The sequence below is a fragment of the Rosa chinensis genome, chromosome 7, assembly GCF_002994745.2.
Source record: "Rosa chinensis cultivar Old Blush chromosome 7, RchiOBHm-V2, whole genome shotgun sequence".
NCBI classification, from domain to species: Eukaryota; Viridiplantae; Streptophyta; class Magnoliopsida; order Rosales; family Rosaceae; genus Rosa; species Rosa chinensis.
This window is the reverse complement of record NC_037094.1, coordinates 19896735-19912706: the sequence shown is the minus strand read 5'-3', so window position 1 is coordinate 19912706 and position 15972 is coordinate 19896735. Positions and strand designations below refer to the sequence as shown.

The 15972-nt window shown below is 36.0% G+C and overlaps 2 protein-coding genes across 3 annotated transcripts; both read right to left on the bottom strand.

Annotated features, from left to right (window-relative positions):
- Positions 1 to 257: 257 nt before the first annotated feature.
- On the bottom strand, positions 258 to 7783 carry LOC112176718 (nardilysin-like). Of its 2 annotated transcripts, none has more exons than XM_024314776.2 (19): positions 7396 to 7783; positions 7167 to 7242; positions 7049 to 7095; positions 6451 to 6563; positions 6201 to 6274; positions 6031 to 6126; positions 5808 to 5927; positions 5085 to 5318; positions 4543 to 4676; positions 4109 to 4265; positions 3833 to 3985; positions 3172 to 3551; positions 2491 to 2640; positions 2188 to 2370; positions 1814 to 2017; positions 1619 to 1713; positions 1334 to 1487; positions 840 to 961; positions 258 to 732 (listed from the first exon to the last, which is right to left on the bottom strand). In XM_024314776.2, the coding sequence occupies exons 1-19, from the start codon at positions 7615 to 7617 to the stop codon at positions 489 to 491; spliced, it is 2958 nt and encodes a 985-aa protein (XP_024170544.1). In that variant the 5' UTR covers positions 7618 to 7783; the 3' UTR covers positions 258 to 488. The 2 variants fall into 2 exon arrangements, with proteins under 2 accessions (XP_024170544.1, XP_024170545.1); XM_024314777.2 differs by having other exon boundaries at positions 6451 to 6555; positions 7396 to 7413.
- Positions 7784 to 12606: 4823 nt separating this feature from the next.
- On the bottom strand, positions 12607 to 15593 carry LOC112179048 (axial regulator YABBY 1). The gene is made up of 7 exons (XM_024317363.2): positions 15243 to 15593; positions 14919 to 15086; positions 14681 to 14813; positions 13805 to 13853; positions 13532 to 13607; positions 13242 to 13319; positions 12607 to 12996 (listed from the first exon to the last, which is right to left on the bottom strand). Exons 1-7 carry the CDS (start codon positions 15345 to 15347, stop codon positions 12913 to 12915), a joined length of 693 nt encoding a protein of 230 aa, XP_024173131.1. The 5' UTR covers positions 15348 to 15593; the 3' UTR covers positions 12607 to 12912.
- Positions 15594 to 15972: the final 379 nt, after the last annotated feature.

The following is a 15972-nucleotide window of genomic DNA, read 5'->3' as shown; positions in this document are numbered from 1 at the left end:
TAAACAAGTACACTGAAATTTTTTGTCTCCAGTATGGTAAATACAGAGACCTGTAAATATGAACAAAATTGCCATTCAATGCAGCAAAATGTCAGTTTCATCATCAAGACCCAAAAGATGGCATAAAGTATGAACCAAAACTCAACCATGCTTTTTTTTTTTTTTTTTTTTGGGTTTTGGAACATTCAACCAAGCATTTCTTGGAATGAGAGATACATTTCCCCTTTTCAAAAATTTTCACTCCATTCAGAGGACAATAAAAGAGAAAAGGATGATTTTATTCTTTTCATTTATTTGTAGTGATAGAAGTTGTATACTATATCCCAATTCTACAGCAACAAAACTACAAACAATAGGAAAGAATCGATACAACTCATGTAAACAATAATAATCTCATATATACAACCTGATAAAAAAAATGACGCCCTCAATGTTAAAGGCTCAACGGTTCAATTTCTGTCAACAATTCAGAAACAGTCCTTAGATTTTCACAAACCATGAGGATAGAACTCAGTTGACATCTTAAAGGCTGCAAGGTCCTGAATGACTTGTATAGACTCCGGTGGTGCTTCAGCTTCTTTGAAATCAGTGTTGCAACCCCAAACACGAATTGCAAGTCTCCGACACTTCGGAGATGATGGTTGCAAATACATTTTGTAAAAGTTAATAACGTCCTCCTTCTGAAGGCTTCTGACCTCTTCAGCTACCTTTTCTGGCCAGTTATACATATACCTGTAGATCAACATTTATTAGACACAGTGTAGAAGCACAAGCATTAGAGAACCCAAGGGATGACAGTCTTAGATCAACCTGACTAGTAGAGATCATGTATACAGTACCTTTTATTGGTAATCTCCTCCCAAAGCCTAGATGTTTCACGTGCGAGGGTTTCATCTCTCTCCAATAGATTTGCCATTAGTCCATCTTTATAATTCTGAAAGGAATCATCATCCAGTCCATGCTGCAAATGGCAACACCAATGCAGAATCAATAATCATGAAATATGGTTTTGAGAATGCATGATATAGACAATCATGCAACTTAAATTATATTAGTAGACAAAACACTATGAAATCAGATCCAATCCCAAATGCCTTGTATATGTTTCATTATGGAACCTCAAGTTGTGGGATGTCACATTGGTTTAAAACATTTAGTGTATGCATAGTACAGAACAGTTAAAAAGCTTACTAACGAATTGGGGAAACCTTAAACTAGTATTGTCACATTTTTTGCTATTAAGGAGGACCATAGGACCTTATTAAGTAGCATTTAGAAGGAACATTGAATGCTTTTTTTTTTCTTTGGACAATAAGGAACTGTGAATGCTTACCAACAACTGATCCACACCATTTATAAAGTTGTCAACTCTTCCTTGTAAGTAGATTGGGTTGTACTCAGATGACTGGACACAGAAAACAAAGCCATATACACGACGTATTTCTCGCAGGCCACACCACACAACATAGCCAAGCTGCTCCTTCGTCCTATTTTACAAAATAAATGGGCAATTATGAGAGTTTACGTCTAAAAATAATCATCTGGCTCCAAATAAATTATATTATCAAATTCAGATTCTTTAACTATGCAAGCAATACTTTCAGCCTCATACAAATACCTTAGCTGATCGTAAAGTGGTTCCTTTACAATTTTCTGAAAAAGTTTTGCCAACGCACTCAGTCTGGTGGACTCAATCTCAATTTGAAAATATAGCTGCAATGTGAAAACAAAACAATCGGGAGATCACCATATAAGAGAAAGAAGATACATTTATAGATGGAAAACCAAGAAAAATATAATCCACCATAATTACCTCAAATACAGAGTTTGTTTCAGAATTATTGTTCACACTGGCTTCTCTAATGAGGTTAGCATAAGGAGGAAGGCACATACAGTGATCCTTATGCCTCAATTCGATAGGAAGTGGTTCTACAGAGAATTTTGTTTTAAATATATTGGAAAGGCTGATTGCCTCTTCTTCTAACAAATTTCCATGACAAAGGCCTTCAATGTAAAGCTGTGCATTCAGAGGGGAGAGTAAGTTGAAGCCATTCTGATTATTTACAAAAAAGGTCCAAAACATAATATAATAATCATTTGATTTCACAGTTGATAGCTAGTCTCACTAAGCCATGAAAGTGGAAGAAAAGGGAGTCAATAAGCCAGAAACAGATGTGTATACCATACCTGGGAACAAAGCACAGGAATAAACGACTTCATATCAGAAACAGACAAACTGTTTAAAACTTCCAACTCTTCATCTACATCATAGTATCTATGGTACAAAACTTGACGTCTCAAGTATGAAGAGTGACTCAGAGGATCCATATTGGTGTTCTTTAACATTCGCTCCATTCTTTCTTTAATAACCTGTTATGTGCTACTTTGTCATAACCAAGCCATAAACCAACAAGGTATTCTCATGTGTATACATAATAAAACTTGAACCAGACATAGAGTGGAGTGCAGACATAATGTATTCCAGCATACCTCGAAACGATCATATGTTGGCAAGAAATTTCTAGCTACTGTCAGAATTTTTGACAATAAAGCTGGGAGCTTATCATTGAAACCGTAAACCTTCAGCTCCATAAAGTCGTTAGACCCATATACATTAGTTCCCAGCCCAGCGACATTGGCCTACACGCAGAGAATAAAGGATTCTGTCACTGTATAGATTCTACAGCATTTTTTCTAGAAAAAACGTCACAAGTCACTGAGAACAGAATGACTAATATTGACCAATGAACTACTAAATTTGGGGGACAATATAAGTATAATTAGCCACTAGTAGCCACTACAAGTACAAGTCATATCTTACAACTGAGCTCCTAAACATTGAGATGATTAAAATGAGGAAATTTGATATGAAAATTAAAACTTTGAAGAACGGAGATAGAAGAGAAGACGACCCAGTTCTTCAAATATTTAGAAAAGAAAACACATTTATAGTTTCGGATTTACGTAATAAAATGCAACTGCAGATAGTTCTCTGGAAGTTATGTACAGTGGTTTACTAGTTTCTCCTATTAGCCATTATAGCATCCAAGTTTTCATAATGAACCAACATCGATGCAGACTGCAGAGATATTCAAAATTGATTTGAATGCAAGTGGTGTTCCCAGTAAAAGTATTTTAACAAAACCTTAACCTAATAGAAGAGATATTCACCTGATAGATGATCTCATTCAGCTCATCCTCAAGAAGCTCGATATACAGTTCAGTCAAAACATAACTCTTGACATTATCATATCCACCCTTCAGATTTATGCGGAAGTATGCATTTACCCGTGGTTGTTTAAAAGTACTGTCAAGCTTGTACCAGATCTTCACCATTGGTTCATCAAGTATACATCTTGGAGAAGATATAATTGCAATATCAGGACAACAAACATCTGAACGGATGGAGAAATCACCAGGAATGAACATATTCTTTTGAGGGAGATGCAATGAAATATCAACTTCTGGAGGATCCTTCCACAACTTCATCAGAGTTGGAGATATATCTTCTTCAGTATAATGTGACCCAAACCAAGGCTCGCACTGGAAATCTGAAACAATTGAAGGACATGTTAGTGCTTGACCACACTCTTTTACTGCTGCAAACTCCAAATAATATATGTGTATGTAGCAAGTAAAATAAGGAATAAAAATCATCTGCATACTGTCGGTCAGAAATAGGATGAATATAAGGATAGAACGACAATACCTGCTAAAGCTACTTCTCAAAAATGAGTTAATCGATCTAAAATACAATTGCTAGCAGCCAAACAAATAGATCGAATAAGATGGACAAGAAGCATCCTTTATTTTTTGGCATAATTGGGAATACCTTCTGAATTAAATGAGGACTTTGATAGCACATCAATCCTCATGTTTTCTGGTCTGAAGAAACCAAGAACATATTTTATCAATTCCTCATCCCAAGTCTCGTACACATAGTCCCCAAAAATAACATGTTCTGGTGAATAACGTAGTAAATTTCCTGCAATACAGAAATTCTGAGAATAGTTAGCATGAAATAAATGTGGATAACCAAATATATCTTATGATATTTGTTATTTGCAGGCATGTAAGAAAGACATGCACTTTCAATAACAAAACAAACCTCCAAGTTTTACAGCATATTCATCCTGGGGTTGATCCTGTAAAAATCTAAAGCTTATGTTCCCCATATCCTGGAGTTCCTGGAATATCCATTCTTGCGGTGATACTTGACGCAATAATTTAATGTATTGATACACCAACCCAATTATCTCAAAAATCTGCAAGATAAGCATCAAGTATAACATATGAAAAGTGATAAACATGGAGCTAATTTCGCTTGACTAGTTATGTTCAGCAGTAACTGAAGCTTTCCAGAAGCAATGCATGTAGAGTGGAATTAAGGTAAGCATCTACTAGATTTTTATGTTCTCCAAAGTTTTCTAGAAAAGAAAATTCCAAACTGAGGTTTTGTTCCATGATGAGAAACTTATAAATATGAAATGGGATAATCAAAGTCAATCTCATGCCAAAAGATTGATAAAATAGAATCTCTACCTGCACCAATCCAGAGTCAGTAAGGTATATGATCATGCAAAAGACATCAGCCACAGAACTGCGGTTCACTGAAGCACTGAGATATGTTGCCCACCCTCTAGCTTTGAGATAAAAATACAGACTTCCCCTGCCCTCTGAAAAACAAAAAACCTAGTGATCAGAATCACTCAATCAAGGCTCAATTTAGCAATGTGTAGCCAGCCAAAAAAATTAGTGGGACTAAACCCATTGTAAAAATAAATATACAAGACATGCAAAGAAACAATATACATTGTAAAAATAGTGGGACTAAACCCATTGTAAACCAGCATTTGAAATTGTTTCTTTGCATGTCTTGTATATTTATTTTTACAATGGGTTTAGTCCCACTAATTTTTCCAAACAATTTCAAATGCAGGAAAGGTATGAATAGAGGCCACTCTAAGGGAAATAACATTTAGACAAAAACTGTAGCATTCAAGCTCCCCTTTGTCCAATATGAACAGTTTGTTCTCTGCAGAGGCAATCATTAACATAAAAATACCTAATAATGAATATCTTACCATGCTCAAGGAGATGACTTAAAAAATAATCTGGGCTTTTCAAATAGTGTTCATTAAGACATGGAAGTGTCCATGCTAAGTGGAGCATGTGAACATCATTAACAGCCTCTAGCCTGTAAAGTTTTCCAGCATTCCAAATAGGACCCTCTGCCTTGAACTCCAGGTTTACTCGGGGACCTTTTTTGATATCTCCAAACAATTCCAAAACCCACTGCTCAAGTATATCAAGAGATTCTGCAACAATAAGAATAATTTCAATAAATATAGATTTTATCAATCAGCAGTATTGAAAAGCAGAAGATATATGTTGTATAGTATTATAGCTACAAGCTATAAACAATGCCACAGTCAATCTCCAATACCATAAAAAATTCATCTTCACTGTTACTGACTTTTATTTTCACCATAGGTTCCAAAATACTGCTGACAAAACAATCACAACAGAACAACTATACTGACAAAGACTCAATGTATAATTTTGTACAGCAACATAAACCTCTACCAATTCACAGAATCAAATATTTAAGTAGATAAGTATGTCCTTTTATGCTGTCAAGACAAATTGAAATATTTTCATTACTTGCATTTAAGCACACCCTATTTGTTACACAATACAACTATTTGTTAATCTTGTTTTCATGGACACAAATATTTTAATAAACTCCAGAATATAATGGTAAAAATTAATAAAATTTAAGAAAAAAAAGGAAATAAAATTTTTACCTCCACCAATGACAACTAGCTTCATCAATCCACCATGGTAATAGTCTCTGTACAATTTCAGTATTTGCTGACGCAAGTTTATCCCCTTTTCCCTTGCATCATCCAAGCTTTTCTTATTTCCTTTCATGCCAAATAATAAAATTTAGTTTCATACAACATAGAGTATTCCTAAACCAATACAAAGGAAAGAGTAAAAAGAAAACACTGTGGATTCAAGTTTTACCCCAAGTGAATTTATTAAATGGGTGACCAGGTGTGGCTGTATGGCCTTGAAGTTGTTCAAGGCGGCAAAAATCATTTTGCAGAACCCGGTTGAACTCTGCATTGCATTTTGAATACAATTCAGCGATAAGGAAAATGGGAGGGAACTAATTAGTAAAGACTGCCATGCACCTGAATCTATAGACTGTAACTCTCGCTCCATGGCTTCACTTTTCATTAGAGGTGAAACAAAGAACTGAGAAAATCTGATAAATCAAAGAGTCCAAATAAATATAAACCACTGAGTGAGACAAAGACAAGATTCATTATTGAAGCAGGAAGCATCACCAAAAGCTAAAAACTCAGTTCACACACCAAATATATCTCCTATACCAAAGAATTGATTTGTCAACAATTGGCAGATGAAGAGCTTAGTATTTACCTTGACAAGGCACCCTTAAGAAACTCTGGTTTCACCTCAAAGTGGTACGAAGTATTCTCTTCACGAGTGCATGCATTTGATGACCCTCCGTGCTTAGACAAGTAACTGTCATACTAGCAAAGGGCAGAGTCAGAAAAAGTGATACCATAGCAGTGAGTACACAGTTGTCTCCCAATTAACTTGCGTTCAAGCTTGTCAAAGCATTTAATTCAGAATTATTTACCACTACCAAATGAGGCACTCACACCATCAAAGAAAATCACTCTTATATATTATCAGGAAACAATAAATTGAACAAACTGCGAGTTATTTCTTTCTCATGTTAAAACAGCCTGAGACCCCCCCATTCTTTAATTTCCTAAAAAAGAAAAAGCAAACACATATCCGAGCAGGTTGGCAGCAAAGGAATAAGCAAGTCCTACCCACCTATAAGATGTATGTTGTCATGGGAAAAATAATTCTTGATACTTATGCTGCTTCATACTGCCTGAACTTTATTATTGTATGTAACCTCATTATTTATGAAACGCACACCAACATGTGCATCTCCAAATGACTCACACAAGTAAAACAAAAGAGTAGTCAGATGCAAGCACACCTCATTTTCATCTTGAAACGCTGTACTCCCCATGAAGAGCATGTGTTCTGCGAAACACTCAATATGTAAGTAATTCGCCCCCCCCTTCGTTAAAGGGTATGCGAGTTATGACACGTACCTAGAAAGTGTGCAAGCCCCTGTGCCTCAGGAGGGTCAGAGAAGCTGCCCATTCCAACAAACATTGCTGCTGCTGCCTGCAAAGACCATCAAACATCTCTACTTATATCCCATTAAACCAAATGCATGCACCTGACTTGAGTCAACAACTTAACAGCATTCTGATATATAGTCAAGCAAACTACAGATTATAGAACAGTGTCACAATCCAAATGATACACCCAACCAACCTTCTTGGTCTGAAAAGCACCTCCCTTTTCTTTGCTCTCGAGTTCACCATTTTGTGGAAGCAATGGATCAATCTGAGCTTCAGTGGAGGGTAGTGGGTAAATCTCAGGATCGTGAAGGATCAATGCAGTGAGGCCATTCTCAAGCGTAATCAATCTGTAGAGTTTGTTATCATTAGGAGACTTGATCACAATGTCGTCCGATGAAAAATTGCAGCGACCCATGAAGCACACAAGTTTGAGAGGGATGGGAGAACTAGAATTTAGACCAATAAGAAGGAAAGTCTTGAAAAAGGAATGTAAAGTCTGATTCTTCGGCTTCCTCTGCCGCGTTGAGATTGTTTGACTCTCCACATTCAGTCATTCAGATCATTAAGACGAAAGTACAGGGCCTGTTAATCTTTTTATTTTTTATTACATAAATAATTGAGAACGACAATGAACTAGTCTTCCGTGAATTTGACCTCTCGATCAGAGTCTCAATTACGAACGAAAGATTAATATCATTAGACTAAATAATATTTTTTTCTAAATCTTTTATTTATGTTCGGTCGAACTTACGGCCTCTCACTTATAAAAAAAAAAAAACTTACGCTCATTTCATTAAAAATAAAAAACTTATACTAGTAGATTAAATTGTACTTTTTTTTTTAATCGAACGAGGTTAGCTAATTCATTAGGTTCAGCAAGCAGTAAAAAAACGAAACACCCCTTATGTGGTCGACTGAAAGAATCGTTCCTCGTAACACCCTAAAATCCTTTTCTAAACAAGAATAAGAAACTAGCATACCCCCCAATACGCCCACCTTTTAAAAAGTTCACGCACCATTATTTTTTAGGGAGCTTCTATTCATACATCCAAGATTGGTATTTGGACCTCCCTATTTTTTCAAGTAATAGTTGACTTTGTCAACTTATATCAAATTACCAACAGAGACACAAAAGATGGGAGAAAAATAATAATAATAATAAGTCTTCAACTTGAAGAAAACTTTCTCCTCCAACATAAACCCTAAAATCATTAGCAACAATTATTCTTTATCTCTCAAACGTCAATCTTGGTGGTGAGATTCTACTCCCCGAGTCAGAGGTGAGACAGAATCTATCAAGCTTAATACCTAGTTAGAAATTCATACCTAGTTTTAGCTTCTTTTCTGTTAGTTTTCTACTTAGAAATTTATACTTAGTTATCTAGTAGAAATTTGAATATTTATGTTTGATCTTTGAAAAATCATATGATGATTATGCACATTCATATGTTCTACAGTACCTAGCTAGCTTTTGAACTTTTGATGTAACTCGTCAACGTCACATGCACAAGTTCACGGAAGAAACACTAAAATACGTATGGAATGAAAGAAATAAAATAGGAGCGACAAAATTACGTGAAAGAGATAGACTACCACCTGGAGATTTTTTTAAATATTTTTTTAAGGTATAATAGGATTGTGAATTGTTCAAAAATTGAAGGAGGTCCATTTACCAATTTTGGAGGTATGAATAGAATCTAAAAAAAAAAAAAAGACTTTTATTGATTTTATTGGGCAATGGGCATTTTGGAAAAATTAGGGAGGTGTAGATAGCATATTGGTTATTTGTAAAAATAAATTAGAGATCTATTAAGTGGAGAGGTCCAAATACCAATTTTAGAGGTATGAATAGAAACCTTATTTTAATAAAAACTAGAAGCTTCAAAGCGGATATAAAATGGTACTTAGTCTTTCCTGTCTTCTAATTATATTTTCTTTTTGGTTAATATTTAATTATCTTTTGACGTCCTAATAATAGCAACTTGAATAGGATCTAGGAAGTGTGCAAAACCCCCTCGTATATCAAGAGGGTCACGCCCAACAAATAATGAAGTAATCAAGCCTCATTTCCAGCCCACCTTTCAGAATATCACCCCAAAATTCAAAACTTGGTTGTGAACCAAGAGAGAATGGAATGAGCCTGAGGAAGGAGAGAGATGAGAAAGATAAAGAGATACTGGGGAAGATGAATGAGAGTGTGTTATTCTATAAATATGAGGTCTCTAAGAACAAATTCACTCGTTGGGTCAATGGGTCAGGTCACTAGATCATTGGGTCAGATAATGTTCACTGCATTTTTATGTTTGTTTCCACCCATTAGGTATGGGTAACTGGGTCAGTTTTCAAATTGACCTGGATCACTCTAGGTTAGTTTGAAAACTGACCCAGTGACCCAGACCTAACGGGTGGAAACAAACATCAAAAGACAGTGAACAATATCTAACCCAACGGGTGAACTTGCTCTAAGCACCGACTAACCATGCATGTAAGAAAGAACCAAATTAACTATTGTACATGATATCACTGCTTCTATAACTGGTATCAGGGATAAAAGCACCATGCATTGACAATTTGACATCCATCCTATGGCATCTAGGAGGGTGGTTAAAGATAAACATTTCACTTCATATATGGCATGGCTTCAATATATGATCACAACAGTACTCAAACATATGTTGTGCTATTGCGCGCTCCAATAATTGAAAACTAGTTTTGGATGGACCTGTTATTATATCTTTAACTACGTAGCAAAACACGCTGTTTAAGAGACAAAATATGACACAAATTATAGTTGTATCGACTTTGAAACACCAGTCGACTGCTTTCTATGATGTGGATGGGAACAAATATATGAAAAGGCAAAAGTATAAACTCTTTTTCCCCCTCTTTTCTGTTAATATTTTCTTAATTTCTTTGAGCAATGTGGGAGTCTTCAATGTTCTTGGCAATTGGCATCATAACTTGGTAATTATGGACGCTTCTTTTAATATGCTAAATGCAAACATTATACATATATGCTTTCTCGAAAGCTAAGAGCTGGGCGGGGAGTGCTGCTGCTGCATGGGGTTTGTTGCAATGTTGGGGTCGAAGGTTGCATTTTGCAGGTAAGATGGAGCTTTTTGAGGTAAAATGGAGGAACAGATTCAGATGGAGAGCCCCAGCTTTTTTATTTGAAAAGAGATTTGCAGGGTTTTTCTTTCACGTCTTCATGTGTTTTCAGCCTCTTTAATTTGCTGTTACTTGGGACCTTATATTTTTTGAATGAGAGAGGACAAGTCAAATCTCACCTTTTGGTAATGGTCGCATCGCATCCTATGCGCATATTCCTACTCGAATGCTTCACTTTGCTTGTCACGCTTATACCTGTTATATATAAAGCTTCCTTCTTATGTTGACCCAACTACAATTGTGGACCAAAATAAAGTGCGCACTTGGATCTGTCCACTGCCTCTACAAAGACATGCATGTAGTTTTGGGGGAATTGTGCATATACAGTATGTGGGAAACGTAGAGGAGTGTACCTGACAGTCTGTTGCTTGACATATTATTTCGATGTACGCACATCCTAAGTAATTGTTTGTGGCTCCAGATCATATGTTCCTCCAAAGTTTTCTGAAGTCCTTGTAAAACAAAATGTATTTCGGGTTTGTACAACTATTTTTGATTTGTTTTAAATTGTAATGGGGAAATTCTACAGTACTTGCATGCATGTGATACACTCAATTACAGATTTGACAACAATTTTGTTGTCATTGTGGTAAATAGAGTTATTTTTTGGGTAATTTTAGTTCTATTAAAGGTAATTACTCCACCTACGATATTTTTACAAGTTTATGAACAAATTGTTGTCGATGTGGTAACTTGGTTCAATTATATGTAATTGTGTAAAACAAATGTGATAATTTTGTTGTCAATGTTGTAAATTTGGTTCAACTAAATTGTAATTTTGGTTTAATTAGATGTAAATGAGTGTATGATAAACATCCAAGTACTATAGACAACCCCATTGTAATGAGAAATAATTAAGGAGTTCTGGTTCTTGTTGTCCAATCTAGGTGGAGGGACTGCTTCTTTTCTAAAAGGATTCTTTGTATAGTTCATCTAGGATCTTATAGTTGTTTGACTCATCAAAGACATACGTTATTTTAGCTTCGTCTTCTGCTTTAAAAAAAAAATAATAATAAATAAATAAATAAATTATGGGCTATCTTTGTCTCATATACCCTACCATCGGTCCCTTGTGTGTGTATTTATTTATATATTATCTATGATAAAAATTGAACAAAATATATATCTACCAAGAGTTGGTCAACATAAACTTGACCACAAGAAATCAAGAAGATGAAAAGAAGAAGAACAATTCAAGTGAAACACTATGGACGCGTGATTAATGTGAATGCACTCAGTAAGTTTGCATACCCCATTGTTTTTGTTCGCCTCTGCCTTCGTGATGTGAAAGCCGGCGTCAAATATGACTTGTGTTTTCTTATTCGATCAATGCAACTTGCAGTAGTACGTAAACTGTAATTTGAAATTGAGATTGAAATTAGAAGTACTTTGGGAGGGAAGGGACCTGTCAGTTAGGGTGCTTATTTGTATCTGCTGGGACATACATGTCCTCACTAGGCAATTTGGGTGTAAATTTTAACTTTGATCAAGTAAATGCTTGGCCTTCCCCAGCACGTATTGATTGAAGACCTAAGGAACCAGATGCACTTCGAAAGGACATAGTTATAAAGTCTTCTGTGAACCCAAGGAGACAAACCAACGCAGGATCCCTGCAATTTCTGGTTCTTCATATAAAGAGAAACCAACTGTTTCAAACATAGCCACACGGCCCACATGTTTCCTATTCCCATGGATACAATATTATTTGCTGGATTTTAAGAGTATCAGTTTAACTATGTCAGCCTATAATATGCGATATTATGTAGAAAACATGTTGCTCATCCTCTAAAGCATTTTATTTCTAAACAGAAATATCACTTCTGTCAAAAGTTACCGCGCGGGAGTGACCATCCAGATGATTCACTCCACGTAAAATGGTTTAAATGACTGACATCCATGCACTATGTTCTGACTGAAATATTTGAACATGATTGATCAGTTCATCCAATAACGTAAAATAGTAGTTATCTATGGAATTTGAAGAACCAGCGCGCATTGCCGAACTTCGTTGAGTGACCAATAGAGGAGAATGGCAACGATGGAGATGATAAATCCCCAACATATTTCATTTTCAGTAAATTTAATTGAGACTAACTATGATTGATCTTACTAATACTATGTATGTGCGACATGATAATGTGAAGGAAGAAAGCAAACATGTCTAATCAGGGATATATATATATATATATATAATGAGATGCATGGAAATTAATTAGGGTACGTAGTTGGTTGATCATTCATAGGATAATAACATAATATATTAAGGATGGAGTACGTACTCATCAAAATACAACTTTTTTCCAACCTAATTTAACAGTTATCAACAATTCAACAACATTAAAGACCGACCATCAGTAGCGTTAATTATCATATAGATTGCGAAGAAATTAACTAATTAAAGCTAGTAGTTCTTAAGCATAATTAACAACAAACATAATTAAGCATCTGGGATCTTTCTCCCACCACGCAGTACTACTACATATCAAACAGGTAATGAAGGCCGAAGCTGAAGCAGGGCAGCTAGCAACATTAGCTAGCTTACTCAGTAAGGAGAGACCCGCACATTATTATTAGCAGCAGCGAAAAATCCATTGTGATCTTTCATCAGAACGTCCTCTCCAGCTTCCTGTACATCATCCATCAAACTAGTCAATATCGCATTATTAATTAGAAGATGAGCTAGAGTCGTATTATTGAGATTTTTAGGGGATCTTCGTCGTAATGTATTTCGACTTTAACAAAAAGAGAGAGAGAGAGAGAGAGAGAGAGAGAGAGAGAGAGAGAGAGAGAGAGAGAGAGAGAGAGAGAGAGAGATCTAGGGTTAATGGTAATGCATGAGGATGGGGTTTAAGGCTTTAAGCAAGTAATTACCTGTTGGCGCACATTTGTCTTCTTCACAGTGTTCTGGTCAGGCATGAGACCAAAGTGAATGTGTGGAAAGTGGGCCCACTGTCAAACATGCAGTAAAAGAAACAAAACTATCAAGATGTTCACATATCAAGTGACCCCACACATGTCAAAGAGGAGTAAGTACTATTGGAATCACAAAAATTCCAGAAACCCTAGCTGGTAAGCTACTAGCTAATTTGGTAAAGACGAAGGGAAAGAAACAAAAGCCTGGCCAGGAAATCAATTTAATTTATGAAAAAAGCAAATATTACATTCTTAGCAGCTGCGCTGAAGGCTTCTCTATGGGATATATCAGGATTCACAGACTTGATGCGTTGGATCTCGTCTCTGCAGAATCAATCATATATACACATTTAAAGATATCATCAGATACAATGGACCATTCATGTTATTGCTTCAATATTTCTTGGCAATAATTATTGTTAATAATTTCAATATTACAAATAACTAAAATGTGTGTCTGTGTGCGTGAGTGAGAGAGAGAGAGAGAGAGAGAGAGAGAATTGATGATCATGATTACTCACTTGATGAAGCGGTTGTAGGCTGAGGGGACTCTCTGTCTCTTCTCCGGAGCTGAACAATATGGCATTCAAAGACAGAAACATTGTAAATTAATCATCATCATAACCTAGCTACCTCATAAGTACTTATGATCGAGCAATCTATAACGTTTTCAAGTAACTATAAACGCAGGGAGAGTTGTCCAACAAATCTTTGCCCGCCTTCTACATTTCCGGGGTTTTATACCAGAAAGGACTTAAACATGGTTAATGAGGCCAGGTAATGTTCATAAACGTTGAAAAATGCTACACCCTTTTTCGGAATAGTGTCATTCCTATTACACTTTAAGCGTGCAAAATAGAAAAGATAAAACATCGGAACGGTCTTGTCAAGTATGTACATAAGCTTTGGACACATCACGTCTCAGCTTAGTAGATTGTTCCTATGCACAATTTCTTGAATGTTTACAAAGACTGATGAAGAAACGAAGGTCTGTCAAGAATTTTCATTTGTTTGGTTTGTCAACAAAAAAATGTTGAGGAAAGCAAAGATACTATCTAGCTACTGAAATCTTCCCTGAAATGGAAGCTAGCATAGACGGGTTCGATTACAACTCTGAGAGCTTGATTTCCTCCTCCTCCTCTACCAGATACAAAATTCATAATTTCAGGGATTAGAGGGGAAGGAGAAAAAGTGGTCAAAATAAGAATTATTTTCTATTTGGAGCTGAGATGCACTTTTCAGTGAGCACCAAAATGAAACCAGACATGAGGGAACTATCATAGCTTCTTGACGAAATTATATATCACCATCTAAACTAAGCACTAGGGCTATGTAATTAAGACAGAATAAGATCAAAAGTAAAAGGATGTGTATAATTAAGGAAGGAAGTAGCTCACGTCTGTTTATAACTGGGGGCCTTGGGAGCTCATCAACTACTCCTCCTCTTGGTCTTACAGCAAAGTCATTCAGGCTGCTAGTTTGATTGTTCATCAGAAAGTTTGGGGTTGGATTCATTGGAATCTCCTGATCCTGATGCACAATATTCATGGTTAATCTACCAAGTATGTTCATACATAGAATCAACTATATCAAAAGGTAATTCAGATATACATATATATATATATATATATGTACCAGAAGGTTATTATGGGAATTAGTCTGGGAGAAGAAGGAGTGACCAAGATGATGAAACTGATTGGGGGAAGGCAGAAGCAACCCGCGCATGTTCACCGGAAGCAGGTTGGTGCAGTGGCCACATCGGACCGTCACAGTCTTAAACAAACTTGTGCAAGGTACACTCACCTGCATATATCAAACCAGAAACATAAGCAGAACATAAAACCAAATTAAAGTGCAAAACAGCCCCCAAAACTAAGCCTAAACAGCATAATGGGAGAGATTAACAGAAGAAACCAAGGATGAGAGGGTCAAAAGAGTAAATATGTAGGTGGGGTTTACCGCAAGGACAGTGTCGCAAATGTTGCAATGGACATAGCAGAGCTGCTCGGAAGGAGCAAGGTGGTCAAGGGACAAGGTTGAAGCAGCAGAATTAGAGGATGACATGATGATTCCTTTTCCTCTCTTTTCTTTTATAAATTTGATTGGTGATTGATGATTGGTCTCTCTTTGGGGTTTGATTGATTGATTGACGGATGACAGCTTAACCACCACCTTGGATCTGCTTTTTTACAATTCTTTCTTTCTTTGATTATGAGTTGTGAAAGAAAGGTGTGAAACAAAGAGAGAGAAAGACAGATAGGGATCAAGCGAGATCTATTTGGTCTACTAGATATAAGAGAGCTGTGCTGGGAACCAGAGACCCTTCCAATCTCTCCCCTCTATTTATTGGTGGTGTGTGTTATTTTTTATTTACTGTATATGTTCTGTTGATTTACATGGCCCAGTTATTATTATTTCCTCATTTCCTCAAAACCTTCAAACTTCAAAAATTCTGTGGAGTTAGCCTGATCGTCTAACATGATACCATTTTCTAGATTTCAAAACGTCATAAATATGAGATTTTAAGTTCTCATTCTTGGCTAGTTTCTAACCATGAACCATCATTCTGACCTCTATTCTGTATCTATTTTGTTTGCATACTAGCCTCTTTGTGTGTTTACCGAGACTGAATGTAAAGAGCTGAGATGTTAATTTGTTATACATTGTTAATTCTCTAAGACTTAACTTA